Source organism: Halichoeres trimaculatus, unplaced genomic scaffold (genome assembly GCF_033239565.1).
Source record: "Halichoeres trimaculatus isolate MK-OKI-2021-1 unplaced genomic scaffold, fHalTri1.1 fHalTri1_scaffold_16, whole genome shotgun sequence".
In the NCBI taxonomy this organism is placed as follows: Eukaryota; Metazoa; Chordata; class Actinopteri; order Labriformes; family Labridae; genus Halichoeres; species Halichoeres trimaculatus.
Window position 1 is genome coordinate 27,256,090 of NW_027437194.1, and position 19,886 is coordinate 27,275,975.

At 39.2% G+C, this 19,886-nt stretch overlaps 2 protein-coding genes across 3 annotated transcripts in view; one reads left to right on the forward strand and one right to left on the reverse strand.

The window, feature by feature from the left end:
- LOC141805290 (tyrosine-protein kinase JAK2-like) overlaps positions 1-17,840 on the forward strand; it is a 51,684-nt gene extending 33,844 nt beyond the window's left edge. For both annotated transcript variants that reach the window (XM_074690258.1, XM_074690257.1), the window contains exons 10-24: positions 361-547; positions 747-871; positions 3,122-3,256; positions 3,402-3,489; positions 5,483-5,610; positions 5,700-5,838; positions 5,967-6,118; positions 6,377-6,527; positions 6,608-6,741; positions 10,468-10,657; positions 10,980-11,104; positions 11,353-11,525; positions 13,624-13,741; positions 14,014-14,127; positions 16,502-17,840. In XM_074690258.1, the coding sequence (XP_074546359.1) occupies positions 361-547; positions 747-871; positions 3,122-3,256; positions 3,402-3,489; positions 5,483-5,610; positions 5,700-5,838; positions 5,967-6,118; positions 6,377-6,527; positions 6,608-6,741; positions 10,468-10,657; positions 10,980-11,104; positions 11,353-11,525; positions 13,624-13,741; positions 14,014-14,127; positions 16,502-16,609 (2,067 nt within the window). In that variant the 3' untranslated portion in view covers positions 16,610-17,840. The remainder of the gene's footprint in view (positions 1-360; positions 548-746; positions 872-3,121; positions 3,257-3,401; positions 3,490-5,482; positions 5,611-5,699; positions 5,839-5,966; positions 6,119-6,376; positions 6,528-6,607; positions 6,742-10,467; positions 10,658-10,979; positions 11,105-11,352; positions 11,526-13,623; positions 13,742-14,013; positions 14,128-16,501) is intronic.
- A 658-nt stretch (positions 17,841-18,498) lies between these two features.
- rln1 (relaxin 1) lies at positions 18,499-19,886 on the reverse strand. The gene is made up of 2 exons (XM_074690842.1): positions 19,472-19,886; positions 18,499-18,951 (listed from the first exon to the last, which is right to left on the reverse strand). Exons 1-2 carry the CDS (start codon positions 19,665-19,667, stop codon positions 18,605-18,607), a joined length of 543 nt encoding a protein of 180 aa, XP_074546943.1. The 5' UTR covers positions 19,668-19,886; the 3' UTR covers positions 18,499-18,604.

A 19,886-nucleotide genomic window follows, 5' to 3' on the forward strand; every position in this document is an offset into this window, starting at 1 on the left:
CCTCAGGTGTCTCTTTATACTAGAAGATAGTGCTCAGATCTCTGTAGTGTTAAGTGCTGGGTGAACATCAGCAAACTCTGCTTCTGACCAAGAAACATGTTCTCCATTAGGAGGCGATATGGGGGAAAATATGTCCAGATGTTTTAGCTTTAGCTCTGTACAAGTAGCTGATGCAGAGTCCAAATGTAGTTTGGTGAAACTGGATATACTTTGGTTTTTGCACTTGATTGAGAAAACACCAGATGAAATGTGTTGTAATATTGGCCTAAGTACAAAGATTAGGATTTGGTTTAACCCTGAACACAGCGTTGTTACTGTCTGTAGCACAACTTAATAAAACTCCTCTGTTCTGACTGACAGTATGAGTCCATGGTGGACTACAAACACTGTCAGATCACCAAGACGGAGGCGGGGGAGTTCATCCTGAGCGGTGCCAAGAGGAGTTTCAGCTCACTCAGGGAGCTTCTCCACTGCTACCAAAAGGAGGCGCTGCGCACTGATGGATACACGTTCCAGCTGACTAAGTGCTGCCCCCCCACACCCAAAGGTCAGCTCCTTAAAGAGTCATAAATGAGATTGTTCTGACTCACATCACAACACGACCGTTAGATCTCTGATGGTATTTGATAAAGCTGCTTTAGATTACCCATGAGTCATTTCTTTCTAACCGTCTCTGTTAGTAATCAAATGTAGTGTCATAATATGAGTTTGATGGATAACCACGGTCCAAGTCTGTCTCTCCTCAGATAAATCCAACCTGCTGGTGTGTAGAAACAACCAGGGAGAAGAGGTTCCTCTGTCCCCATCACTCCACAAAAACAACATCAGTCAGATGGTCTTCCACAAGATTCGGAAAGAAGACCTCATCATTGTACGATAATAACCTCTTGTATAAGTTTACGTCAGATCTTTCTCTCAACACACCTTTATTCACATTTCCTGTCATAAATTGTTTTTTATTAAGCCGTACACAGGTGAGCTTCCTGTCTTTCTAATGGTGTCATAACACGGACACCACAGCCCGTTGTCCTAACAAATCAGTGAATCATTCATCTTTTAAACTGAAGGGTCAAACACACTCAGGGGGCGCTTCAGTTTGGTCTTTCTGTATGAAACAAAGACTTCCTCATTGATTTTCTGTCGCAGCGTCTCTAGCTGTCCACGCGAAACATGTGTGAGAAAATTGGAGGTGTTAATGTGACGTGTGAGCTCTCACCACAGCGAGCCTGAACCATTTCTGTCTCAGCAGGTTTTCCGTTTGTGAGAAATCAGAGAAGTGAACAAAAGGTCTGTTGAAGAAAAAACACTGCTGACCTTTAGATAATCACAGTTTGCCTGAAAAAATATATTTTTTGCGAGTAATTCAACTCTTTTGCATTTCCTGCTTAAAAAATGGTTTCAGCAGACTTGAAATCAAGCTTTTACGAGCCTGAACATTGTTTTTGACCTAAAAAATAATCTGTTTGATCCTCTTATCTTCAGCCTCTGATCTCTCAAGTTTTGATCACAAAATTTAAGCCTTTCATTGTTTGTTAATCTGATATTTAAAACCGTAGAGTACAAATTATGCAAACCTTTACAGAGAGCTGTGCATCTTTGCTGGTAGCTTTAAAGAGATCTCTATTGGACTGGTTTTTGTAACTAGACCATTGCGATTTTTTTTTATATGTTTTTAAAAACAACTTCCCGCAGTCTTCCTTAGAAGAGTCTCATGGTGTTGATCAGCTGATTTATAGAGTCCTGGTCTTCTACCTGAAGCAGCAGGATGGCCACACCCCAAGAACTGTCTATTAATAATATTTGGTGTTAGACCAAATGACTGTTTTTGGACTAGCTCTATTTGAAGGCACTGTCAGGACTTTATTAGTGATCTTGAAAAAGTCACTTTTACGAAGTTGCCTGTTCTTAATCCATGATTTAGTATGAGATGATAAGCAGCACCATACTCATTTATCCCTGGATGACCCGACCAATCCATTACAGCACACAGACTCAAGAGAATAAGTAAAAGGAAATAATTTCTTGGATTAATTTTGTAGCAATTCTGGACACTGGAGCTGGACATAGGTCAGAGCAGGAAAAAGCTAAACAGGAAGGTGATAGAGTTCAGGCCAAAACACCAGTTAAATCTATGGTCTGCGGGAATTTTCCTTACTTGTTATTAAACACAATATTCAAACAGGCTCCTCCTCCTTGGCTCAGTGCCAGCGGTAGCACACACCCACAGCCTCAAACCGTGTCAATATGAACACACTCACTAGCCCAGCAACCACGTGTAGGACACTTCAGAGCGGTGCACCTCACGTGGTATGTTAGCACAAGCTAATCACGAGCATCTGACACATACCTGGTTAGCAGAAAGCTAACTTTTGCTACTGTCCAAGTAACTGAAAGCCAGTGAAGGTGGAGCCAAGCTTCACCCTCATTTAGTAAAAAGCCTCATCTGTTTGGCGTTTTGTTTCACTTTGGTCGTGTTTTTCTTTCTCCATCCTAGCCGCTCAGGATAACCTTTTTCCACTTGCTAATGAACAGGCAAAGTCACTTGCTCACTGGGGGGCTTTAATTGGCTGAGGTAACCACGCTTACTCTCCACCCAGAATCACCCTGATACAACCAAAGATGTAAAAAAAAAATACTGTTGAATATTTCTATATAGATAAAGATGATAAATAGATAGATAAATAAATGAATAATAATGAATGTGTGTTATTCATCACCAACAGTCTATCTGCTTTTTGAGTTTCAAAGCAGATCTTTTTACAACAGCTATAATACCTGTGAGCTAGCTTTAGCTTCATCTGACTTCATCAGAGTGCTGCGAAACAGGGACGTTACTCTCTGACCTCCTGCGTTGATAAAATGCAGATGAGGGGCCATGAGCAAGTGAGGTCTGTTTTCGTTGGTCTCAAAGCAGAATCTGGTGATGTTTATTGTGAATAACTGTATCAAATATGAGAAATATAATTTACTGTGAAGTTTAAACCCTTTAACACTTTGCCAAACGATAAACTCAGTTTGATTCTTTGCTGGAGTTGGTCAGGGAATAATGTCTTTGACACAAATCAAACACATAAGATATATAAGTAGGTTTTCCAAAATAACAGAGTCCTTCTGTTTTCAGAAAGAGAGTCTGGGCCAAGGAACGTTCACCAAGATCTTCTGCGGTGTGAGGAAAGAGCTGAGAGACTACGAAGACTTGCACGAGATTGACGTTGTTATCAAAATCCTGGACAAGGCTCACCGCAACTACTCCGAGGTCAGGGAGCGAATCAGAGATTAAATGAGTCAGTCTGTGAACATAAAGTGATAAACTCTTTCTTTATGTGATGGATGTTTTTCTACCACACGTCAAGAAGTGAAAAACTAACTAACTGTCTGTCCTCTGATGTTCTCTCCTCCAGTCGTTCTATGAAGCAGCCAGCATGATGAGCCAGCTCTCACACAAACATTTGCTTCTCAACTATGGCATGTGCGTTTGTGGCGATGAGAGTGAGTAAACAACACACACACACACAAAGTAGCGTTTGGGGCTGTCCTCCCTTGTGCCACTTCAAAGGCCAGTTGTGGACGTGATGCACTGATAAAGAAGAGAAATACGTGTGAACACAGAATTCAAAGGAATCCAGAAAGACTGATCACCTTCTGGACAAGTCAGGGAGATTTCGCGGTTAATAACGTGTGTTGGTATCAGTTTGAGCAAGATAAAGAGTTTTCTGACCTTTGTATTGATTGGATAAAAAACCTAGGGGAGAAACTTCATTTTTGAGTGCAGCCAAAGAGAAAACAAAGACTGTAGAAAAGGAAAGTCCTGAAGTAATTGTCACTTGTCCAAAACCAACTATCCATTGTGTCAGTGGAGCGTAGGTCTGGTGCTTTCTTTGTGAGTCAGTGATCTGTGGAGCTGAAGGCAAAGTTGTGGGGTCGAGGATTTTTATGGAATTAGATTCAAACTGTCTCCGTATATACATTTTTCGTTCCCTTTCATGAGTTTAACACTATGATAAAGAAAAGATTGAAAAAAGAGCTTAAAGTATTAGTGTTGATAACATCTTTCTGTCTGTCCCTTTAGTTCATGTGTCGTTCAGGTGAGCAGCTGCAGTCAACAACAAATCAGTTAAAAACTGTAAAAACAAACACCTAAGTGAGTGTTTGTGTCTTTTATTGAAGTGAAAATGGTCTTTTTAGAATTGATCTAAGTGATATTTACAAGGTTTATCAAGTCCAGAAAACTATCACAGTCCAAGATATTAGAAGTGAAGGATTCTGGCACAGCTTCACTTTCAAGGTTCACGAAGAGGAAAAAAGTTGAGTTAAAAGTTCAAAACTTCAGCCTCAGTTTTAATAAACAGAAAAGTCTTATTCTAAAGTGGACCTGTCCAAATAGACGTTTCATACAGCCACCAGCCATGTCTTAAATGATGCGTACATTTACGTTTTCTGTCAAAATCACAAACCAAACCAAAGTCCGTCTAACATCTTTTTAAACTACATAAAAACTGTGCATTGGCCACTTGTATGAAGCTAAAGCTCTGTCCATTCTACAGAAACTCATCAACTCTTACAGCTGACGTCTTTAAATGAATGGCTTTATCATGATGTGAAAAGTTAAAAGTTCATAAAATACATTAGAAGATACAAGACTGGATTGAAGTTATGAAATAGTGCATAAATGGCAAAAAAAAAAGTAGTGCAGGGAAAAATAAAAAGAACATTTGGTGCAAAAAATATTGTTTGCAGGTCAAAATAATCTGAATAAGAAAAACATTCCTAATCACATCCAGATCCTGATCCTGCCATAAAAACATCCTGACACATTTTCTCCATATCGCCCCCTAATGGAGACTTTTACCTTGGTCAGAAGAAAAGTTTGCTGATGTTTACTCAGCACGTAACACAACAGAAACTGAGCACTGATCATCTGGTTTCAGGGACAAGTGAAGTGCTAAAATGATTAAAATGGGATGGAAATGGGATTGGAAAAATTCACTTGTTTGGTTTCTTGTAGGAAGCAAGTTTTTCTTACACTACTGGCAAACATTTTATACTGTACAAAAAAATTCTGGCATCAAAATAATTGAGGTAAAATACAACCAATGAAAATAAATTAAAATAAAATAAATAGAAATGATTTTGAATTCAGTCAAAATAAAATGTCTTAAATAAAATGACTTAAATCAGTTTAAAGATAATTAAATGAATAAAAATAATTAGAAAAACAATAAATTTAGTTACAAAAACTAAATTGAAATTTTTCAAAATGAAACACTAAAATATATTTTAAAAGTTCTGAAAATGGGGTAGGAATAATTCACTTGTTTTGTTTCTTGTAGCAATCAAATTTGTCTTACAGCATTGGCAGATTTTTTCATAATAAATCCAATGAGACAGTTCTGTAAAAAAATGTGATTTTAACTCTTAGGTTTTAGTTTTTGCAGTGCATGGATCGCTAATGTGTGTGTTGTTTTTGTGTTGTGTGTTGCAGACATGATGGTGCAGGAGTACGGTAAATTTGGCTCTCTGGACATCTACCTTAAAAAGAACAAAAGCAGTGTTAACATCACCTGGAAGCTGGAGGTGGCCAAGCAGCTGGCCTGGGCCATGCACTACCTGGTAAAAAGAAGACAGGATGTGCTTTTTGGTGTGACGTGTCAGTGATCAGCTGACATTATGGTAACCTGTCTGTCTGTCTGTGCACACAGGAGGATAAGAGTCTCATCCATGGAAACATCTGTGCCAAGAACGTCCTGCTGATCAGAGAGGAGGACCGTGTGACGGGCAGCCCGCCCTTCATCAAACTCAGTGATCCGGGCATCAGTATCAGCGTGCTGCCCAGAGAAGGTGAGATGACACGGGTGATTGCACTGACCTGATGTGAGAAGCTGAGATGTCACACCTGAGTGTGAACAATACACGTTCAACTTGTACATCCTTCCTTCTCCCTGTCTCTGCGTCTCCTCCTCCGTCAGTTCTGGTGGAGCGAATCCCATGGATCCCTCCTGAGTGCATCGAAAACTCCAGGAACCTGAGTTTAGCCACTGATAAGTGGGGCTACGGGACCACTCTTTGGGAGATCTGCAGTGGTGGAGATAAGCCGCTCAGCACCCTGGACTGCTCCAAGGTGTCAGACACACGCAGATTGATAGTGATGACTTGATGTTATCGGGAAATTCCGAAAAACTTACTGCACTGGCCCAACTGAGCTCTAAGCCAAAAAACATGTTCATCTCAGCAAGCTGTCCTGGGATGTGCACAGATGTTGGAGCAGTATTTATTTATCTTACATAACAATTGGCGTGAAATTGATTCTGAATTTTTTTTTAGACTAATATCACTAGAACAACTCCTTTCAGCCCTCACTTTTCCTGTCCCTCTTCAGAAAAGCTTGTTCTATGAAGACCGGCACCAGCTGCCGGCTCCGAAGTGGACCGAGCTGGCTAATCTCATTAACAGCTGTATGGACTACGAGCCTCTACACCGACCCTCCTTCAGGGCCGTGATCAGGGATCTCAACAGCCTCTTCACACCAGGTATGAAGAATGTTTATGTCATGTTGTGTGTACACTAGCTCTGATCTAAGGTGACCCTGTGAGTGGACCCTGTGTTGCAGACTATGAGCTGCTGGTGGAGAGCGACATGGTCCCCAACAGGACAAGAGGCCTCGGCTTCCCGTGGGCCGCTGAGAACCAGGAGCCGGCCCAGTTTGAAGAGCGGCACCTCATCTTCCTCAAGCAGCTGGGCAAAGTGAGACGAGCACACAGACGATATAAACACACCCATCAAACAGCAGACTCATCTTCGTTTATACAGCATCTTTCATACATCTGAACATGCACCTCAGAGTGTTCACATTAATACATGAGAGCAAAGAGAGAGGAGGGTCATTTACAGGACTAATAAGTAAAATAACATCAGTCCAAGCGAACCAATACAATAAGATCTGAGAAACATCAAACAATTAGAAAATTAAAGGACAAAAGGAATAAAATTAAAATCAGATAACTTGAATACAATAAAATCTGTAAAATAAAAAAAACTAGAATAGAACACAGTAAAATGAACCAAATATAAAAGGAATAAAAAGTTAAATGGATTAAAACAAATGGATTGGGAAAAAATTAAGTAATGAAAAATGAATTAAAATGATAAAAACAAAAATGATTAAAAAAAAACTAAATTGAGTAAATAAAATTATACTTAAAAAAATATATCAAATTACAATAAATAAAAATACAATCGAATAAAAATTAGAAATCTAATTTAAATAAATGAATTAAAGTAATTGGAGCAAAATACAATGTTTAAAATACAATGAAATAAATTTAATTCAATTGTAATAAAAGAAATAAAAATGATGTTTATTAAGTTAAAAAATGTGTTAGATAATTATTGATAATCAATCGAAAGATAATTAAACAAATGAAAATAAAATAAAATGTATTTAAAAAAAAAATAAAATCTGTAAAATAAAATAAAATATGTAAAATAAAACAAACAAAAATATAACACAACAAAATAACCAAAGTAAAAATGAATCAAAAGTGAAATGGATTAAAATTAATGGATTTGGAAAAATTATAATAATAAAAAAAATGAATTCAAATGATTAATAAAAATGAAAAAAAAAAATTAAGTCAAGTGAGTAAAATAAAATTATATCTTAAACAATATATCAAATTGCAAAAATTTAAAATACAATAGGATTGAAATAATTAACATTATTTAAATAAATGAATTAAAATAATTCAAATAAAATAAACAGAAATAATGTTAATTCAGTTAAAAAATAAATTTTAAAAGTTTAGATAAGATAAGTGAATGAAAATGAAATAATATTTGTTTGATTTTTTTTTTTTACAAATTTAATCAAATAAATATTCAAAAACATAAACTTATCCTTTCAAAAAAAGCACTGAAAATGTACTTCTCTTCCAATCTTATCTATTTCATGTCTTCTTTGAGTAAAAGTTGTCTTCTTAGACCTAAAATGGGCCACGTTTACCGGACAAGTCCAGATTTTTTTATTTTTTTATTTCAAGGTCAGAAGACTTAAATGACACCTGAGTTTCTTGTATAGTGAAACTATACTAAGAACAACTCAAAGACTCTCTAAGATTTCAGTTTTGACAGTGTTCGAGGCAGGTGGTTGTGACTGGTGGAGTCACATACTTATTTCTTTTCGATGGACTCCTTCATGTCCTAAAGTTTCAATGCTTTCATCGCTCATCTTGAGGCGTGTTACTGGAAGGAGTTGCTCCTCCATGTGAACTTTGCTGAGCTGAGCCACCGCGCCAACAGACTGACTTACGGCTTCAGTCACATTCACACGATGTTCATCACCCTCAGGCTGGACAGTTCAGGAAGTGTAGGCGCAATAAATTGTTTTTATGGATGTCACCGCCTTGGAACAATCAGATCAAGTTTTAATTTTCTGATTATCACGCTGCTCCCTCTCTTCACTCGTTGTCTGTCCTTAGCAGACGGAGCAGCAGGCTCAGCATTGTCTTTAAAAGCAGCATCAAAAACTTCAACTCTTCCCATGCACTTTAGCTTTGCTGTAACCTTTAATGATATTCAGAAAAGTGGTGAACAAAACCATAATGGAGCACAGCCAGTGGCTGTGATCCCATTCAAACAACGAGTTTTGTAATTGACCACACATCTATCCCGTGGGTCGATCGCTTCTGGGCTATTTAAATAAAATATTTGTCCAAGCATTTTAAAAGCCTGAGTGGAAAAGCTGGATTAAATAGCCACGTCTGTTTCTCATCCCTTCAGATTGGTTTTTATGTTCAGGTTTATTTATGTGTTAAACTGTAATTCAGTTTATGGTTGGTCAAGAAACAGCATCAAACCTTTAACCCACAGATCAGCCTCATTGTTCTGAAGTAGCAGCATCGAGCGTGTTCGCTGGTCTCTGAAGAAAGATCCTCATCTTTTGTGTTTTCTCATCACCAATCTTAGCTTCTTCCGATCTTTTTCAAAGAGAATCTTAAGAAATTATACAAAATAAAATATATACAAAGAGGAAGATGCCCACATCCGGCTTCAGTCAAACAATGTGCACTGAAAACTTCTGGACATGCAGAATAAAGTTTATTATCTTAAAACTTAAAAACACAAAAGATCTGTTCTTAATGAGGCATTTCCCTGATAGATATTTTTTATCAATAATGTGATCATGTGCTCTGAGACAGCACGTCAGTGCCAACCTGCTGTGCACAGAGAGACTCAAAATCAAACTTTAAGCCACATGTTTTTAGACTTCTTGGGTTATGGAGATGTCTAACTGAGGACTGTGGTATGTTTTGATATGTTGTTATTATGAATGTGACATTCTGAATGTGAATCCTGTGAGTGATTAAACCAGGGACGTGTTATTTTCATTGTTATATTTACGCTGCTAAATGAGGCTGTTTATAGCCTATTTACTGATGACATACCCGGAACATAGAGAGTTTTCTTCCATCTAATGTCAATCTAAACTGCTGTGAAAACCTTCGCCTAGAATGACCATCACTGTCTGAATCATTTTTGAGCAGAAAATGATAAGAGAGCTCATCAGAGATCACAGAGATGTGGATTCACACTGGATAAGAATTATCAGAGGAGCTATGTGTGTCTTGAAATGTGGTTGGTTATTTGCCCCTGGGATTTCTACTTTACAAATTACAGATATGGTTGATTGTCATGGGATTGAAAACGTGAACATCCTCCGCAACTGTTATAAATCCTCAGAGGTTCCCAGGTGAAGCTAACCCTGTGTGAGTAGGTTTTAAGTCTGCAGATGTGCTCACTGAAGGGAAGAGCTCAAAGAAAGACTCTCTTGTACACTTTAAGCTTCTGTTGTTTTCATTGGTTTCCTGTCAGTTGTTCAGCCATGGTGGTTTTATTTTCTGTAAAGCCTTATTACTTTGTGTTGGACCTTTTTTTTGTTTTCACTTTTCCAAATCTGTTTTCTGCCTGGGCTTTTGGTGGTTATTTCATTTGGAATAACTTCCAGATCCCCCCTGTGGTCCACACATCTCCTCATCCTTAGAGCATTAAAAGGCCCATGAACACAGACCGTGTCTGTTCTCAGGTCAGGATCGCTGCTAACCAGAGGATTATTAGAAGTGTTCATGTGTCAACATCATCTCCTGTGTTTTCAGTCTTTCTGAAAAAATATTAAATGATTAATACAATCTTTTGTGTGTGTTTGAAACACATGAAGCTAGAACAAACATAAAATACTGACATGTTTCAGTTTCAGGAGTTAAAACATGGCGCACCAAAAAAACAATCAAAGATAAAACAAAGAAGGAAGATGAATGAGGGAACATAATGCAGAGGAAATCTTATTTTATTATTTCTTTCTCAATTTCTGTGATTTCATAAAGGATCACTACACGCATCAATTGAAGCTTTGCTCTCTTTAAAGGTATGTCCAGTGTAAAAACTTCATTCTTCCTCTTTGTTTCCTGTGTGCAGGGGAACTTTGGCAGTGTGGAGATGTGCCGGTATGACCCCCTGCAGGACAGCACAGGAGAGGTGGTGGCTGTGAAGAAGCTGCAGCACAGCACCGCCGAGCACCTCAGAGACTTTGAGCGGGAGATCGAGATCCTCAAATCCCTCCACCACGAGAACATAGTCAAATACAAAGGAGTCTGCTACAGTGCAGGTACGAGCATGTTCGTTCTGTAATAAGTGTGATGTGTTATTTCCTCACTTCCATCGACAGATCCAAGAGTTAGAGGATCTTTTTTTATCCTGACAGGCTCCTTCAACCCACAAATGTTCCTTTATCTAACCACCAGATAGATTCTCCTACATATCATAATGTCTTTAGAGTTTCCAAACCTTCTGCCTTAGGTGTCAGTGACTGTGTCCATGAAACAAATACATCTTGATTTTCTCATTTGTGCGTCTGCAGAGGCCTCCACTTCACTGCTGTGTCACATTACCTCCCTTAAGTATGGCCGTTAACGTCTTTATTCCTGCAGGACGGAGGAACTTACGGCTGATCATGGAGTACCTCCCCTACGGCAGCCTCAGAGATTATCTCATCAAACACAGGGACCGCTTCGATTCCACGAAACTGCTGCACTACGCATCGCAGATCTGTAAGGTAATGTATCGGAGCGGGCGGTGAAGATGAAAGAGCTTGTGTCAGGGTGGGATGTGGATTTCTTCTGATATGTTTCTCATTGGAGTAACGGCATGTGTGAGTGTGTTTGAATGGGAAATAAAACAAAAAGATATGACACAAAAAAATTTATTCTATTCTTAAATGAAAAACAAAGAACAATGTGACAGGTATATCTCTGTGAAGCCTCATTCAAACTGTTGTTGCTGGTGTGATGTCTTTACTTTCAGGGTATGGACTATCTGGCCATTAAGCGGTACATCCACAGAGACCTGGCCACTCGGAACATCCTGGTGGAGAGTGAGATGAGGGTGAAAATCGGTGATTTCGGACTAACTAAGGTGCTGCCGCAGGACAAAGAGTACTACACGGTCAGAGAGCCTGGAGAGAGCCCCATCTTCTGGTGAGGAAGGCACACTGCATGTGTGCAACAACAGTTCAGGATGTAAATTCATGACTTACAAAGACAGAGGAAAAAAAGACAAAAAAACTACTAGAGAATAACCTTTGATTTAAATCACATTTGACCAGAATACGTCAATGAGATTAAAAAAAAACTTTTTTTTTTACAAGAGAGTTCTGGTCCAAATCTGCAGCAGCACGTTCCAACAAAGTTACAGACAACACACTTTGAAAGACACTTTGACATATCGTAGTTCACACAACAGAAAATTATCTGCAGGATGATTTATCTTCCTCCAGCTCCTACAGAGAACAGCTTATTCAGGCACAAATCCTCCCGCAGCAGTTTCCAAAATATCACCAAACTTTCCAATCTGCCATGTTAAAGCCCAAAATGTAACAACAACCCAAAATGTAACAGAAAAATGTAAAACAACCCAAAATGTAACAACAAACCAAAATGTAACAGAAAAATGTAAAACAACTCAAAATGTAACAACAACCCAAAATCTAATTAAAAAATGTAATAAAACCCAAAATGTAATGTCTGGTCATTACTGTAACAAAAGTGCATGTTACATTTTGGGCAAAACATTTTTTTTATCATATTTTAGGCCCGGTACTCTTGTTACACTTGGGTCCATTATTACATTTAGTGTCTCATTACATTACATTTTTTATCACATTTTTTGGTTGTAGTTACATTTTGGGCTCTACCATGGCCCCCCAAAAGTTGACACTCTCCCTTGATCTTCATATTCTTTGCCTTAAGTAGATGTTAGGTTGTTATCTACTGCAAACAGACAGTGTTCATGCTAACAATCAAACAGGGCCACCCTGTCATGGACAGCTTCATGTTAGAGTAAATACATAGTAACTGCATAGGCAGAGTGGACATTTTTGGCTAATGTGAGCATTTAATGAGCTTATGATGGACTTTGACTGAGCAACATGACTCAGTTAGCATGCAGCCCTGTTCTGTTTAACACATTTATTTTGAATTTCTGAAAGTTTTTCTGAAAGTATTTAACAATTTCACACATGATATGATGAAAATGACCAAACGTGTAAATACATACTCTGTAACTAGCCACTGTTTCAGCCTCCTGTGAAGAAGGACAAAATGCTGTTAGTGATGTCACTGAAAATATCAGAGGGTTTCTTAAAGGGGCAGTCAGGGCGGAGAGCGAGCTCAGTGACACATGCAAAATGTTCACTATCATGATGAAAATAATCAAAATGAATTGTTTAGTAAACCACCTGTTGGAGACAATAAAGACATAAAAAATGATTGTTTGATTTAGTTTCTGATTTTGTATTTTTATATTATATAAACCACTTATTATCATATAAATTATAATATATATAAACATCCAATGAAAAGAAAATGGTTTAAAATGAAGGTAACACATTTTAAGAGACTTATAATTGTACTGATATGTGTTTGGCCACTTATAGTAAGACCCCTGAGTTTTATTATTCTGCTACATTTCCTTTATAACTCAGTGATTCTGATGGGGACTCCAAATGCACTTTATGTGATGATATCAACCCATCTAAAAACCCTTTTTCAAAATTTTAAGATTCACTTCGAGGACACAGAGCAAAGACAAGTTCCCTGACCGGGTCACAGAGTCAAGACTGAAGCTTCCAGCATTTTCTTATTGGATTTAATAACAGGGAGTAAACAAAAAAGAGGGAAACACACATGAAGAATCCTTTTACTGAAAAGGACTCATCAGTGCAGGCCAGCCAACTGGAGCACACAGGGAGTAGTGACAGGGAAGAGACCTAAGACTTGTAATGAACCTCAAAGCTTCATGGTCCATGGGGTGGCTGTGGCTCAGTGGTTGAGTCAGCATCAGAAGGTTGGGAGTTCAGTCCCAGCTGTGACATGTCTAAGTGTCTTAAAACAAGACCCTGTACCACAGTTGCCCCACTGCTGGTTAGCACTGTGTGTGTGCAGAGATGAGTTTGAATGTGTTATCTTAAACTGATGGAAAGCACTTGGAGAAAAAAAAAAAAAAAAACAGGACTTACTTGTGAAATTGAATCCCTTTATCTTTGATGTATCATAATGTGCACCTTCTGTTTTCCAGGTACGCTCCAGAGTCGCTGACAGAGAGCAAGTTCTCGGTGGCGTCAGACGTCTGGAGTTTTGGTGTCGTACTCTACGAACTCTTCACTTACAGCGACAAGAACTGCAGCCCACCAGCAGTACGTCACCAACTCAGTCTTTCTTCAGCTCCCACTCTTTTAATCACAGATTTTAAGGGTCCAGTTAACCGTTCTCCTAATCCGGCCTCTGATTGCTCAGTCAACCGTCTGACCAGATGATACAATTTAATTAATTTAATGAGACATAATTTGGAGCTTTGAAAGAAATCAGTTGATTAAGCACTCAAAAACAGGAAACAATTCTCAATATGATTTTTTGGGGATAAAGGCTTTAAACTTTTTTTAAACAGCTTTCTTTGTCTACTTTTCAGGTGTTTATGGACAAGATGGGAAATGAAAAGCAGGGTCAGATGATCGTCTACCACCTGATCGATCTGCTCAAATCAGGATACAGGCTCCCTGCTCCAGAGAGCTGTCCAAAAGAGGTCAGTGAGTCTCTGCAAACAACAAAAGGCTGTAAATAAACTGTTAAAGGATAAGTTTGGTTCATACAGCTTTTATATTGTTTATAGAGAAGGCTTTCCTGATCCAAGCAGTGCTTCGGGAGATATTTAGATCCAAAATCGTGCAGCGGACGTCCGTATAATGGGATCCATCGGGGCATAGACAGCGCCGCTCCTAAAACTGCATTAATCGTCCAAAAACTCATGTTTTTCACCAATATTCCATCATGGTCTGCTCCGGGTTAGTCCTCTGCTGCAGTCTGTGTCACTCCAGACAGCGCTGTTTGGCTGTAATGACCTCTGAACTGACAAAGACTTTGTTTACGCTTGCCCCTCCGCGCATGCGCAGTACTCTCTGGAGAGCTGACTCCTTTCTTTGAGGGGCAATAGAAAAACAAAGTCTTCGTCAGTTCAGAGGTCATTACAGCCACACAGCGCTGTCTGGAGTGACACAGACTGCAGCAGAGGACTAACCAGGAGCGGACCATGATGGAATATTGGTGAAAAACATGAGTTTTTGGACGATTAATGCAGTTTTAGGAGCGGCGCTGTCTATGCCCCGATGGATCCCATTAAACGGACGTCCGCTTCACGATTTTGGATCTAAATATCTCCCGAAGCACTGCTTGGATCAGGAAAGCCTTCTGGGTGAGTATTTTGTTCTACTTCATTCTATAAACAAGGTAAAGGCTGTATGAACCAAACTTACCCTTTAAGTTGTAGAACTTCCTTATGGAGGAAAAGCTTTCAGCCTTTTCTTTGCATTTAATCCTTTACAGCCTAGTCAGCAAAATGAGAAATGTGTTCAAATAAAAGGACATGCTTTAAAAAGAAATAACTATTTCTTAGCTTGTTTTGTTTTCATTGGATTCATCTTTAATAAGCAGGTCTTTAATTCACCAAAAAAAGTCTGGTCCATCCTCGTGTTGAAAGGAAGTTGCTTAGTTTTGGTGTAAATCAAGACGACTGCGAATCTCAATGCTCTGTGGTTTTTAGGGTGAAGAAAACATCATTTTTAAGCCGACTGCTTGTTTCATACTCAAAAGTAAACGTTTTCTATGTGTTTTGTCTTTATTACCAGAGTTCTGATTGTGATCTCAGAGTTTTGGCTTGTTTCTTGTGAATTGAAATCCAAAAATTCTGATTCCTTTTTCAGAAGTCTTTTATTGCTTGGTATAATTCTGACTTTGACCTATGAGTTCTGAAACATTTATAAAATCCTGAGGTCAAATTCAGAATTTAAATGAAAAAAGTGCAGGATCATTAGACTTTAATTCCGAAGCTTTTTCTTTTTTAATCAACTTTTTTTTTTTAACCAAACAGCTGAATTGATGAATTTATTTAAAGGGGCTTTGAGGAGTTTGAAAGTGATCTTGAAAAAGTCTCCATCTAGATATATGCCTTATCATAACCCACACGTTAAAATGAGATTATCAGCACCAATACTGCTGGTTACAGTTAATTTTAAATTACTACTTCTTAGCTTCCAGGTCTCTATGAAAACACCACGCTGGCTGACGAAGTTTAGCTGTGAGAAGACATAAAACACAGAGATCTGTGTTTTTCTCTGCTGAAAACGATTTCTGTGATTAATTTTGTAGTGATGGTGGACACTGGAGCCTAACTGTCAGACAGAAAAAGGACAGAAGAGCAGAAGAAAGAGAAACAGGAGAGAGATAGAGCACAAGCTAAAGGCTAACACAGGAGCTAAACTGTTTGTGCTAATGTTGATTCCAACCCACAGTCAGCAGTTATTCTGCAGTGGTCTGTTCAAACTTGAGAGTCTATCAATAAAATAAAGAGTGAGGTTACGTTAGCTCTGATTGGTAGATGACTGGCAGGACAGAACCAGGATTCACTAACGTTACACATTACACACATGTCTTAGAGCCAGCTGAGCTAAATATAAATTGCGACCAAACTACTTACAAACTGACAGTGTGTACTTGTCTTCACGGGAGCCTACAGATACATTGGAGCACTGGGCTGCCGATAGCGCTACATACAGAAGGCTGCTGCAACGTTTGCTCTGCTTCAAACTATAGCGCTAAGTAACTTAAATAATACCTTACCTCGTCGCGTTGTATCCAGTAAAAAAATGGCCCTAAAAAAAAGTCGTCCTAACTAAAGAAAAATAGTTTTGATCTGATCTTTGATCTGAGCCACAAGGTGGCGAGGGAGTGTAATTAAAACAGATCCTCCCCATAGTGTCTTTAAAAAACATGGTGTCACTTTTCCTTCTCTTGTTCTAGTGATGTATTTTTTATTTTCTGTCTCTTTGTCCTTCTGTGACACTGTGCTTCTTGATTTTACGTATTTACCCTTTTTTTCCCTGATATTACAACACTTCCCACAGATTCACAAGATCATGACAGAGTGCTGGAACACTGATCCAAGACTTCGCCCCTCCTTCAAGAAACTCATTGTGAGTGTGGAGACCGTACGAGACAGCCTGAGTGACTGAGCAGCTCTGACTCCTGAACCTTTGACCTGCAGGTGTTGACTCCTGGGAAGCCGTGGTCAAAGATAACAAACGAACAATGATTACTTTTGAAAAGTTGGACGTTGGCTTTTCTTTTTTCCTCACATGCCTTAAAGTGTAAATATTGCCAGACAATAACGAGGTGGAATATCAAGAACATGCACTGGTGCTTCTTTCTTTTTCCAGCCACATTAAACACGTACACTACATCTGACTGCAGCACAACACCCCGAACGGGAAAAGCTGTTAAGATAACAAACGAATGAATGAATGCAACAAAAACAGATTGTTTCTGAGGCTTTAAAGAGCAGTTCTCTACAGCGTTAGTTCTGTGTTATTTGTACATATTGTGTTTTATAAAATGGAGAAGAAGAGTCGTTATATATTGGAAAACAAAAGTACTTTTCTATGATTCTGAATGTTTGAGTCTTGAAGCAGCATCAGTGGAGTTGAAACGTGGATAAATCACCAAAAAGTGAAAAGGGAATGTGTCGTATTGTAAAATGTTTTTTTTATGAATGAATGAATGAGGCAGAGAGTCTCAGCGCTGGACGTCGCTGTGTTCTCACGAAGCCAAACCTCTGAGGAGGACTGAGGAGGAAGGCTCCAGGTCTCTTTTTCTCTGGCATTATAAAGACTTTTTGTGTCACTTTGAAGACCCCCTATGAGCCAGGTTTCTTAAAGAGGACTCCTGTTTCACAGAGACTGAATGAGGATGACTCATGAAACAGCTTTTTTGAGCTTTTGAAAATTTCACCTTTCTTTAAAGATGCGTTTGTTTACATCATTTCAGCAGCAGCTCTTCATGAAACATTGAGATTTCAGAGTTTGTTTTCTCTTGTCAGGCTTCTGCGGTAGCATCCTTGTGTTGGTTTACTTTGACTTCATAACCTGTATATAACTTATTTTTACAACATGGAGTCTGTAAGAAGTTTAATGATCTGTTGCTGAATGTGGAGAAAACAAAGGAAGGTGTTTTTATTGTTTTATCTGTGGACAAAGTTTCATTCTGAACTTGAATGACCTCTGCTCTGTGTGTGGCTGTCTGTCTCGTTGATTTGAAGATGTAAACAGTTTGTTTATGATGAGAGGGTTTGAAAATAATGTGCCTTTCATTGTCAAATATAAAAGAATGAGATGTTCTCAAGAGCAGGAAGTCGTAGTTCATGTTTTTAAGTGGCGCAAACACTTGTGGAGCTATGTCTTTATTTCCAACAAACAAAGACGAAAGCAGGCGATAAATAGACATGTTTGCATTATTCCCACCTACACAGGTGAGGATGTGCTTTATTGAGCTTTATTTAAGCTTTTTGTCAATATTTTTTATAAATTTCTCACATTTCTTTCCTAAAACTTAAATTTAATTAGACTCAATTTGTGGTATTTTTTTTTCCACATTTGTTGACATGACTGCAACAAACAGCTGCTTTTAATAATGCCAAGAGTCACATTACATACCACACTGGACATTTTTACCCCGTTTTCCTGCAGGTTGCCAGATTCTGTTTTGATGTTTCTGGAAACAGTTTAAAGAGCATTAAAGAAAGAATCCCTGAGGGGTGGGTGAATGATCGTAATGTTGTGAACAAAGGCCGGTAATATGTTCACAGCAGCCTCAATAACATTATTGTGTGATATTGGCCTGTGCTTTTATGAATGGTGTTGAGTCTGCAGGCAAAAGGTGGACTCTGAATCCTTTCCAAACATAAAAACACAAAAATACAGCAACAACATTTAGTTTTGATACAGTATTGAAAATTTATTCTCTATGATCCAAAGCAGACGTACAGAGAATCTTCTCTTTTCAAACAAAACGTGAAACAAGTGAGAGGAAAAGACTGTGACACAGACATGAAGAAGGAGTAAGGGGATGAGGCTTTGAAAATGAGTTCATTCTGTTTTTACTCAGTGCAGATTCTTTTAAAACAACCTCCTGGATGTCGTCTTACCCCACCCCATCCTCCTCCTCCCCCCGTCTCAGCACAAGCGTCCGATATCATTTTTGGTACAGCCCTGGCTGCAGCACTTTCCCGCCACACCCAGAGAAAAGTTCCTCTTCCTTTTGCTCGCCATGAGCCAGTCATCTGCAGCGGGGTGCGCGTCTGGCTCATCCAACGGCAGGGGTGGCAGAGACCTCTCCACCAGCCCCGGGTCTCTCGACGAATGCTGCGCGTCCCTGAAGAAAGCCAGGAGGTCTGTGAGGGAGTAAGAGGAGGGAGCGTGAGGAGGAGAGGGGGGATCTGCTGCGAGCGCTGTGGAGGGTTGCCAGGTTTGAAAGTGGTCCTCCAGGATAAGGTCGCTGAGGGAAGTCCACTGGGAGGGAGCTGGAAACACGAGAGATGGATTATCAATCACCAAAATCAAGATTCATGTCTGACATTAGCTTTTTATTTTTTTCTTGCACATGTAAACAAATTAAATCTTGTTTTTTTTAATATTTACTTTTTTGTGCAAAGACAGTGGAAATACTAGGGTAGGTGAAATTAACAAACTGCACCATTCAAAGGGGCTTAAACATGAGCTTGTGCTGCATTAGAGGCTCTGTCAAACATTTTAATTACACCCATTTAGACAGAGTTATCACTCTGCAGCCTCCAGCCTTCTTACATGATCTGAAATGGGCTCTGGAGAAATGTGTAACTGAATAAAACCACATTATATTTTCTCGCCTGTGCAATTATCCTCAGCCCAGCAGGAAATCAATTTCTGACTCCAGAAAAAAAAATCCAGACAAGTGTGGTGAAGATGAAATTTGTGCATAAGAAACAAATCCTATCAGATAAACATGATGGATATCAGTGAATAGGAGGAGTAATGAATGGAAAAGCAGATGTGTTCACTCACCAGAGTCCTCCTCCGTGGACCGTCTCCAGCGGGAGCCTCCACAGGTGAAAATGACAGCTCTGATGAACTCCCTCCCGCACAGTTTCACCCCATAGTCCCTGGGCAGGATCAGCTTGCTCATCAGATCAGCCTTCACACAGCTACAAATGCCGCTGACGCACACCACAGCCACAGCCAGAGTCAATCTCCACAGCATCCTGCACTTGTCCTCAAACTAACAGAACGAGGCAGCAGAAGGGTCAGCTAAGCTCCACCTCGGGTCTGATTCAAATCCTGCTCCTCTTTATCTTTTTCTTGTTCTTTTCTTTGTGGTTTTTGTTGCTGCAGCCTGTTGGACGCTGAAGTTGTAGAAGATGTGTCTGTGTGTCTGCCTTGTGCTGCAGCACACTTTGGTTTCCTCTTCTTGTACCCTCAA

What these genes read in the sequence shown, in the direction of transcription:
- rln1 (XM_074690842.1), bottom strand. Translation starts at nt 19,667, where the DNA reads ATGCTGTGGAGATTGACTCTGGCTGTGGCTGTGGTGTGCGTCAGCGGC. An exon ending in GTCCACGGAGGAGGACTCTG is followed by an intron (nt 18,952 to 19,471) that starts GTGAGTGAACAC and finishes TCGTGTTTCCAG; the next exon opens with CTCCCTCCCAGTGGACTTCC.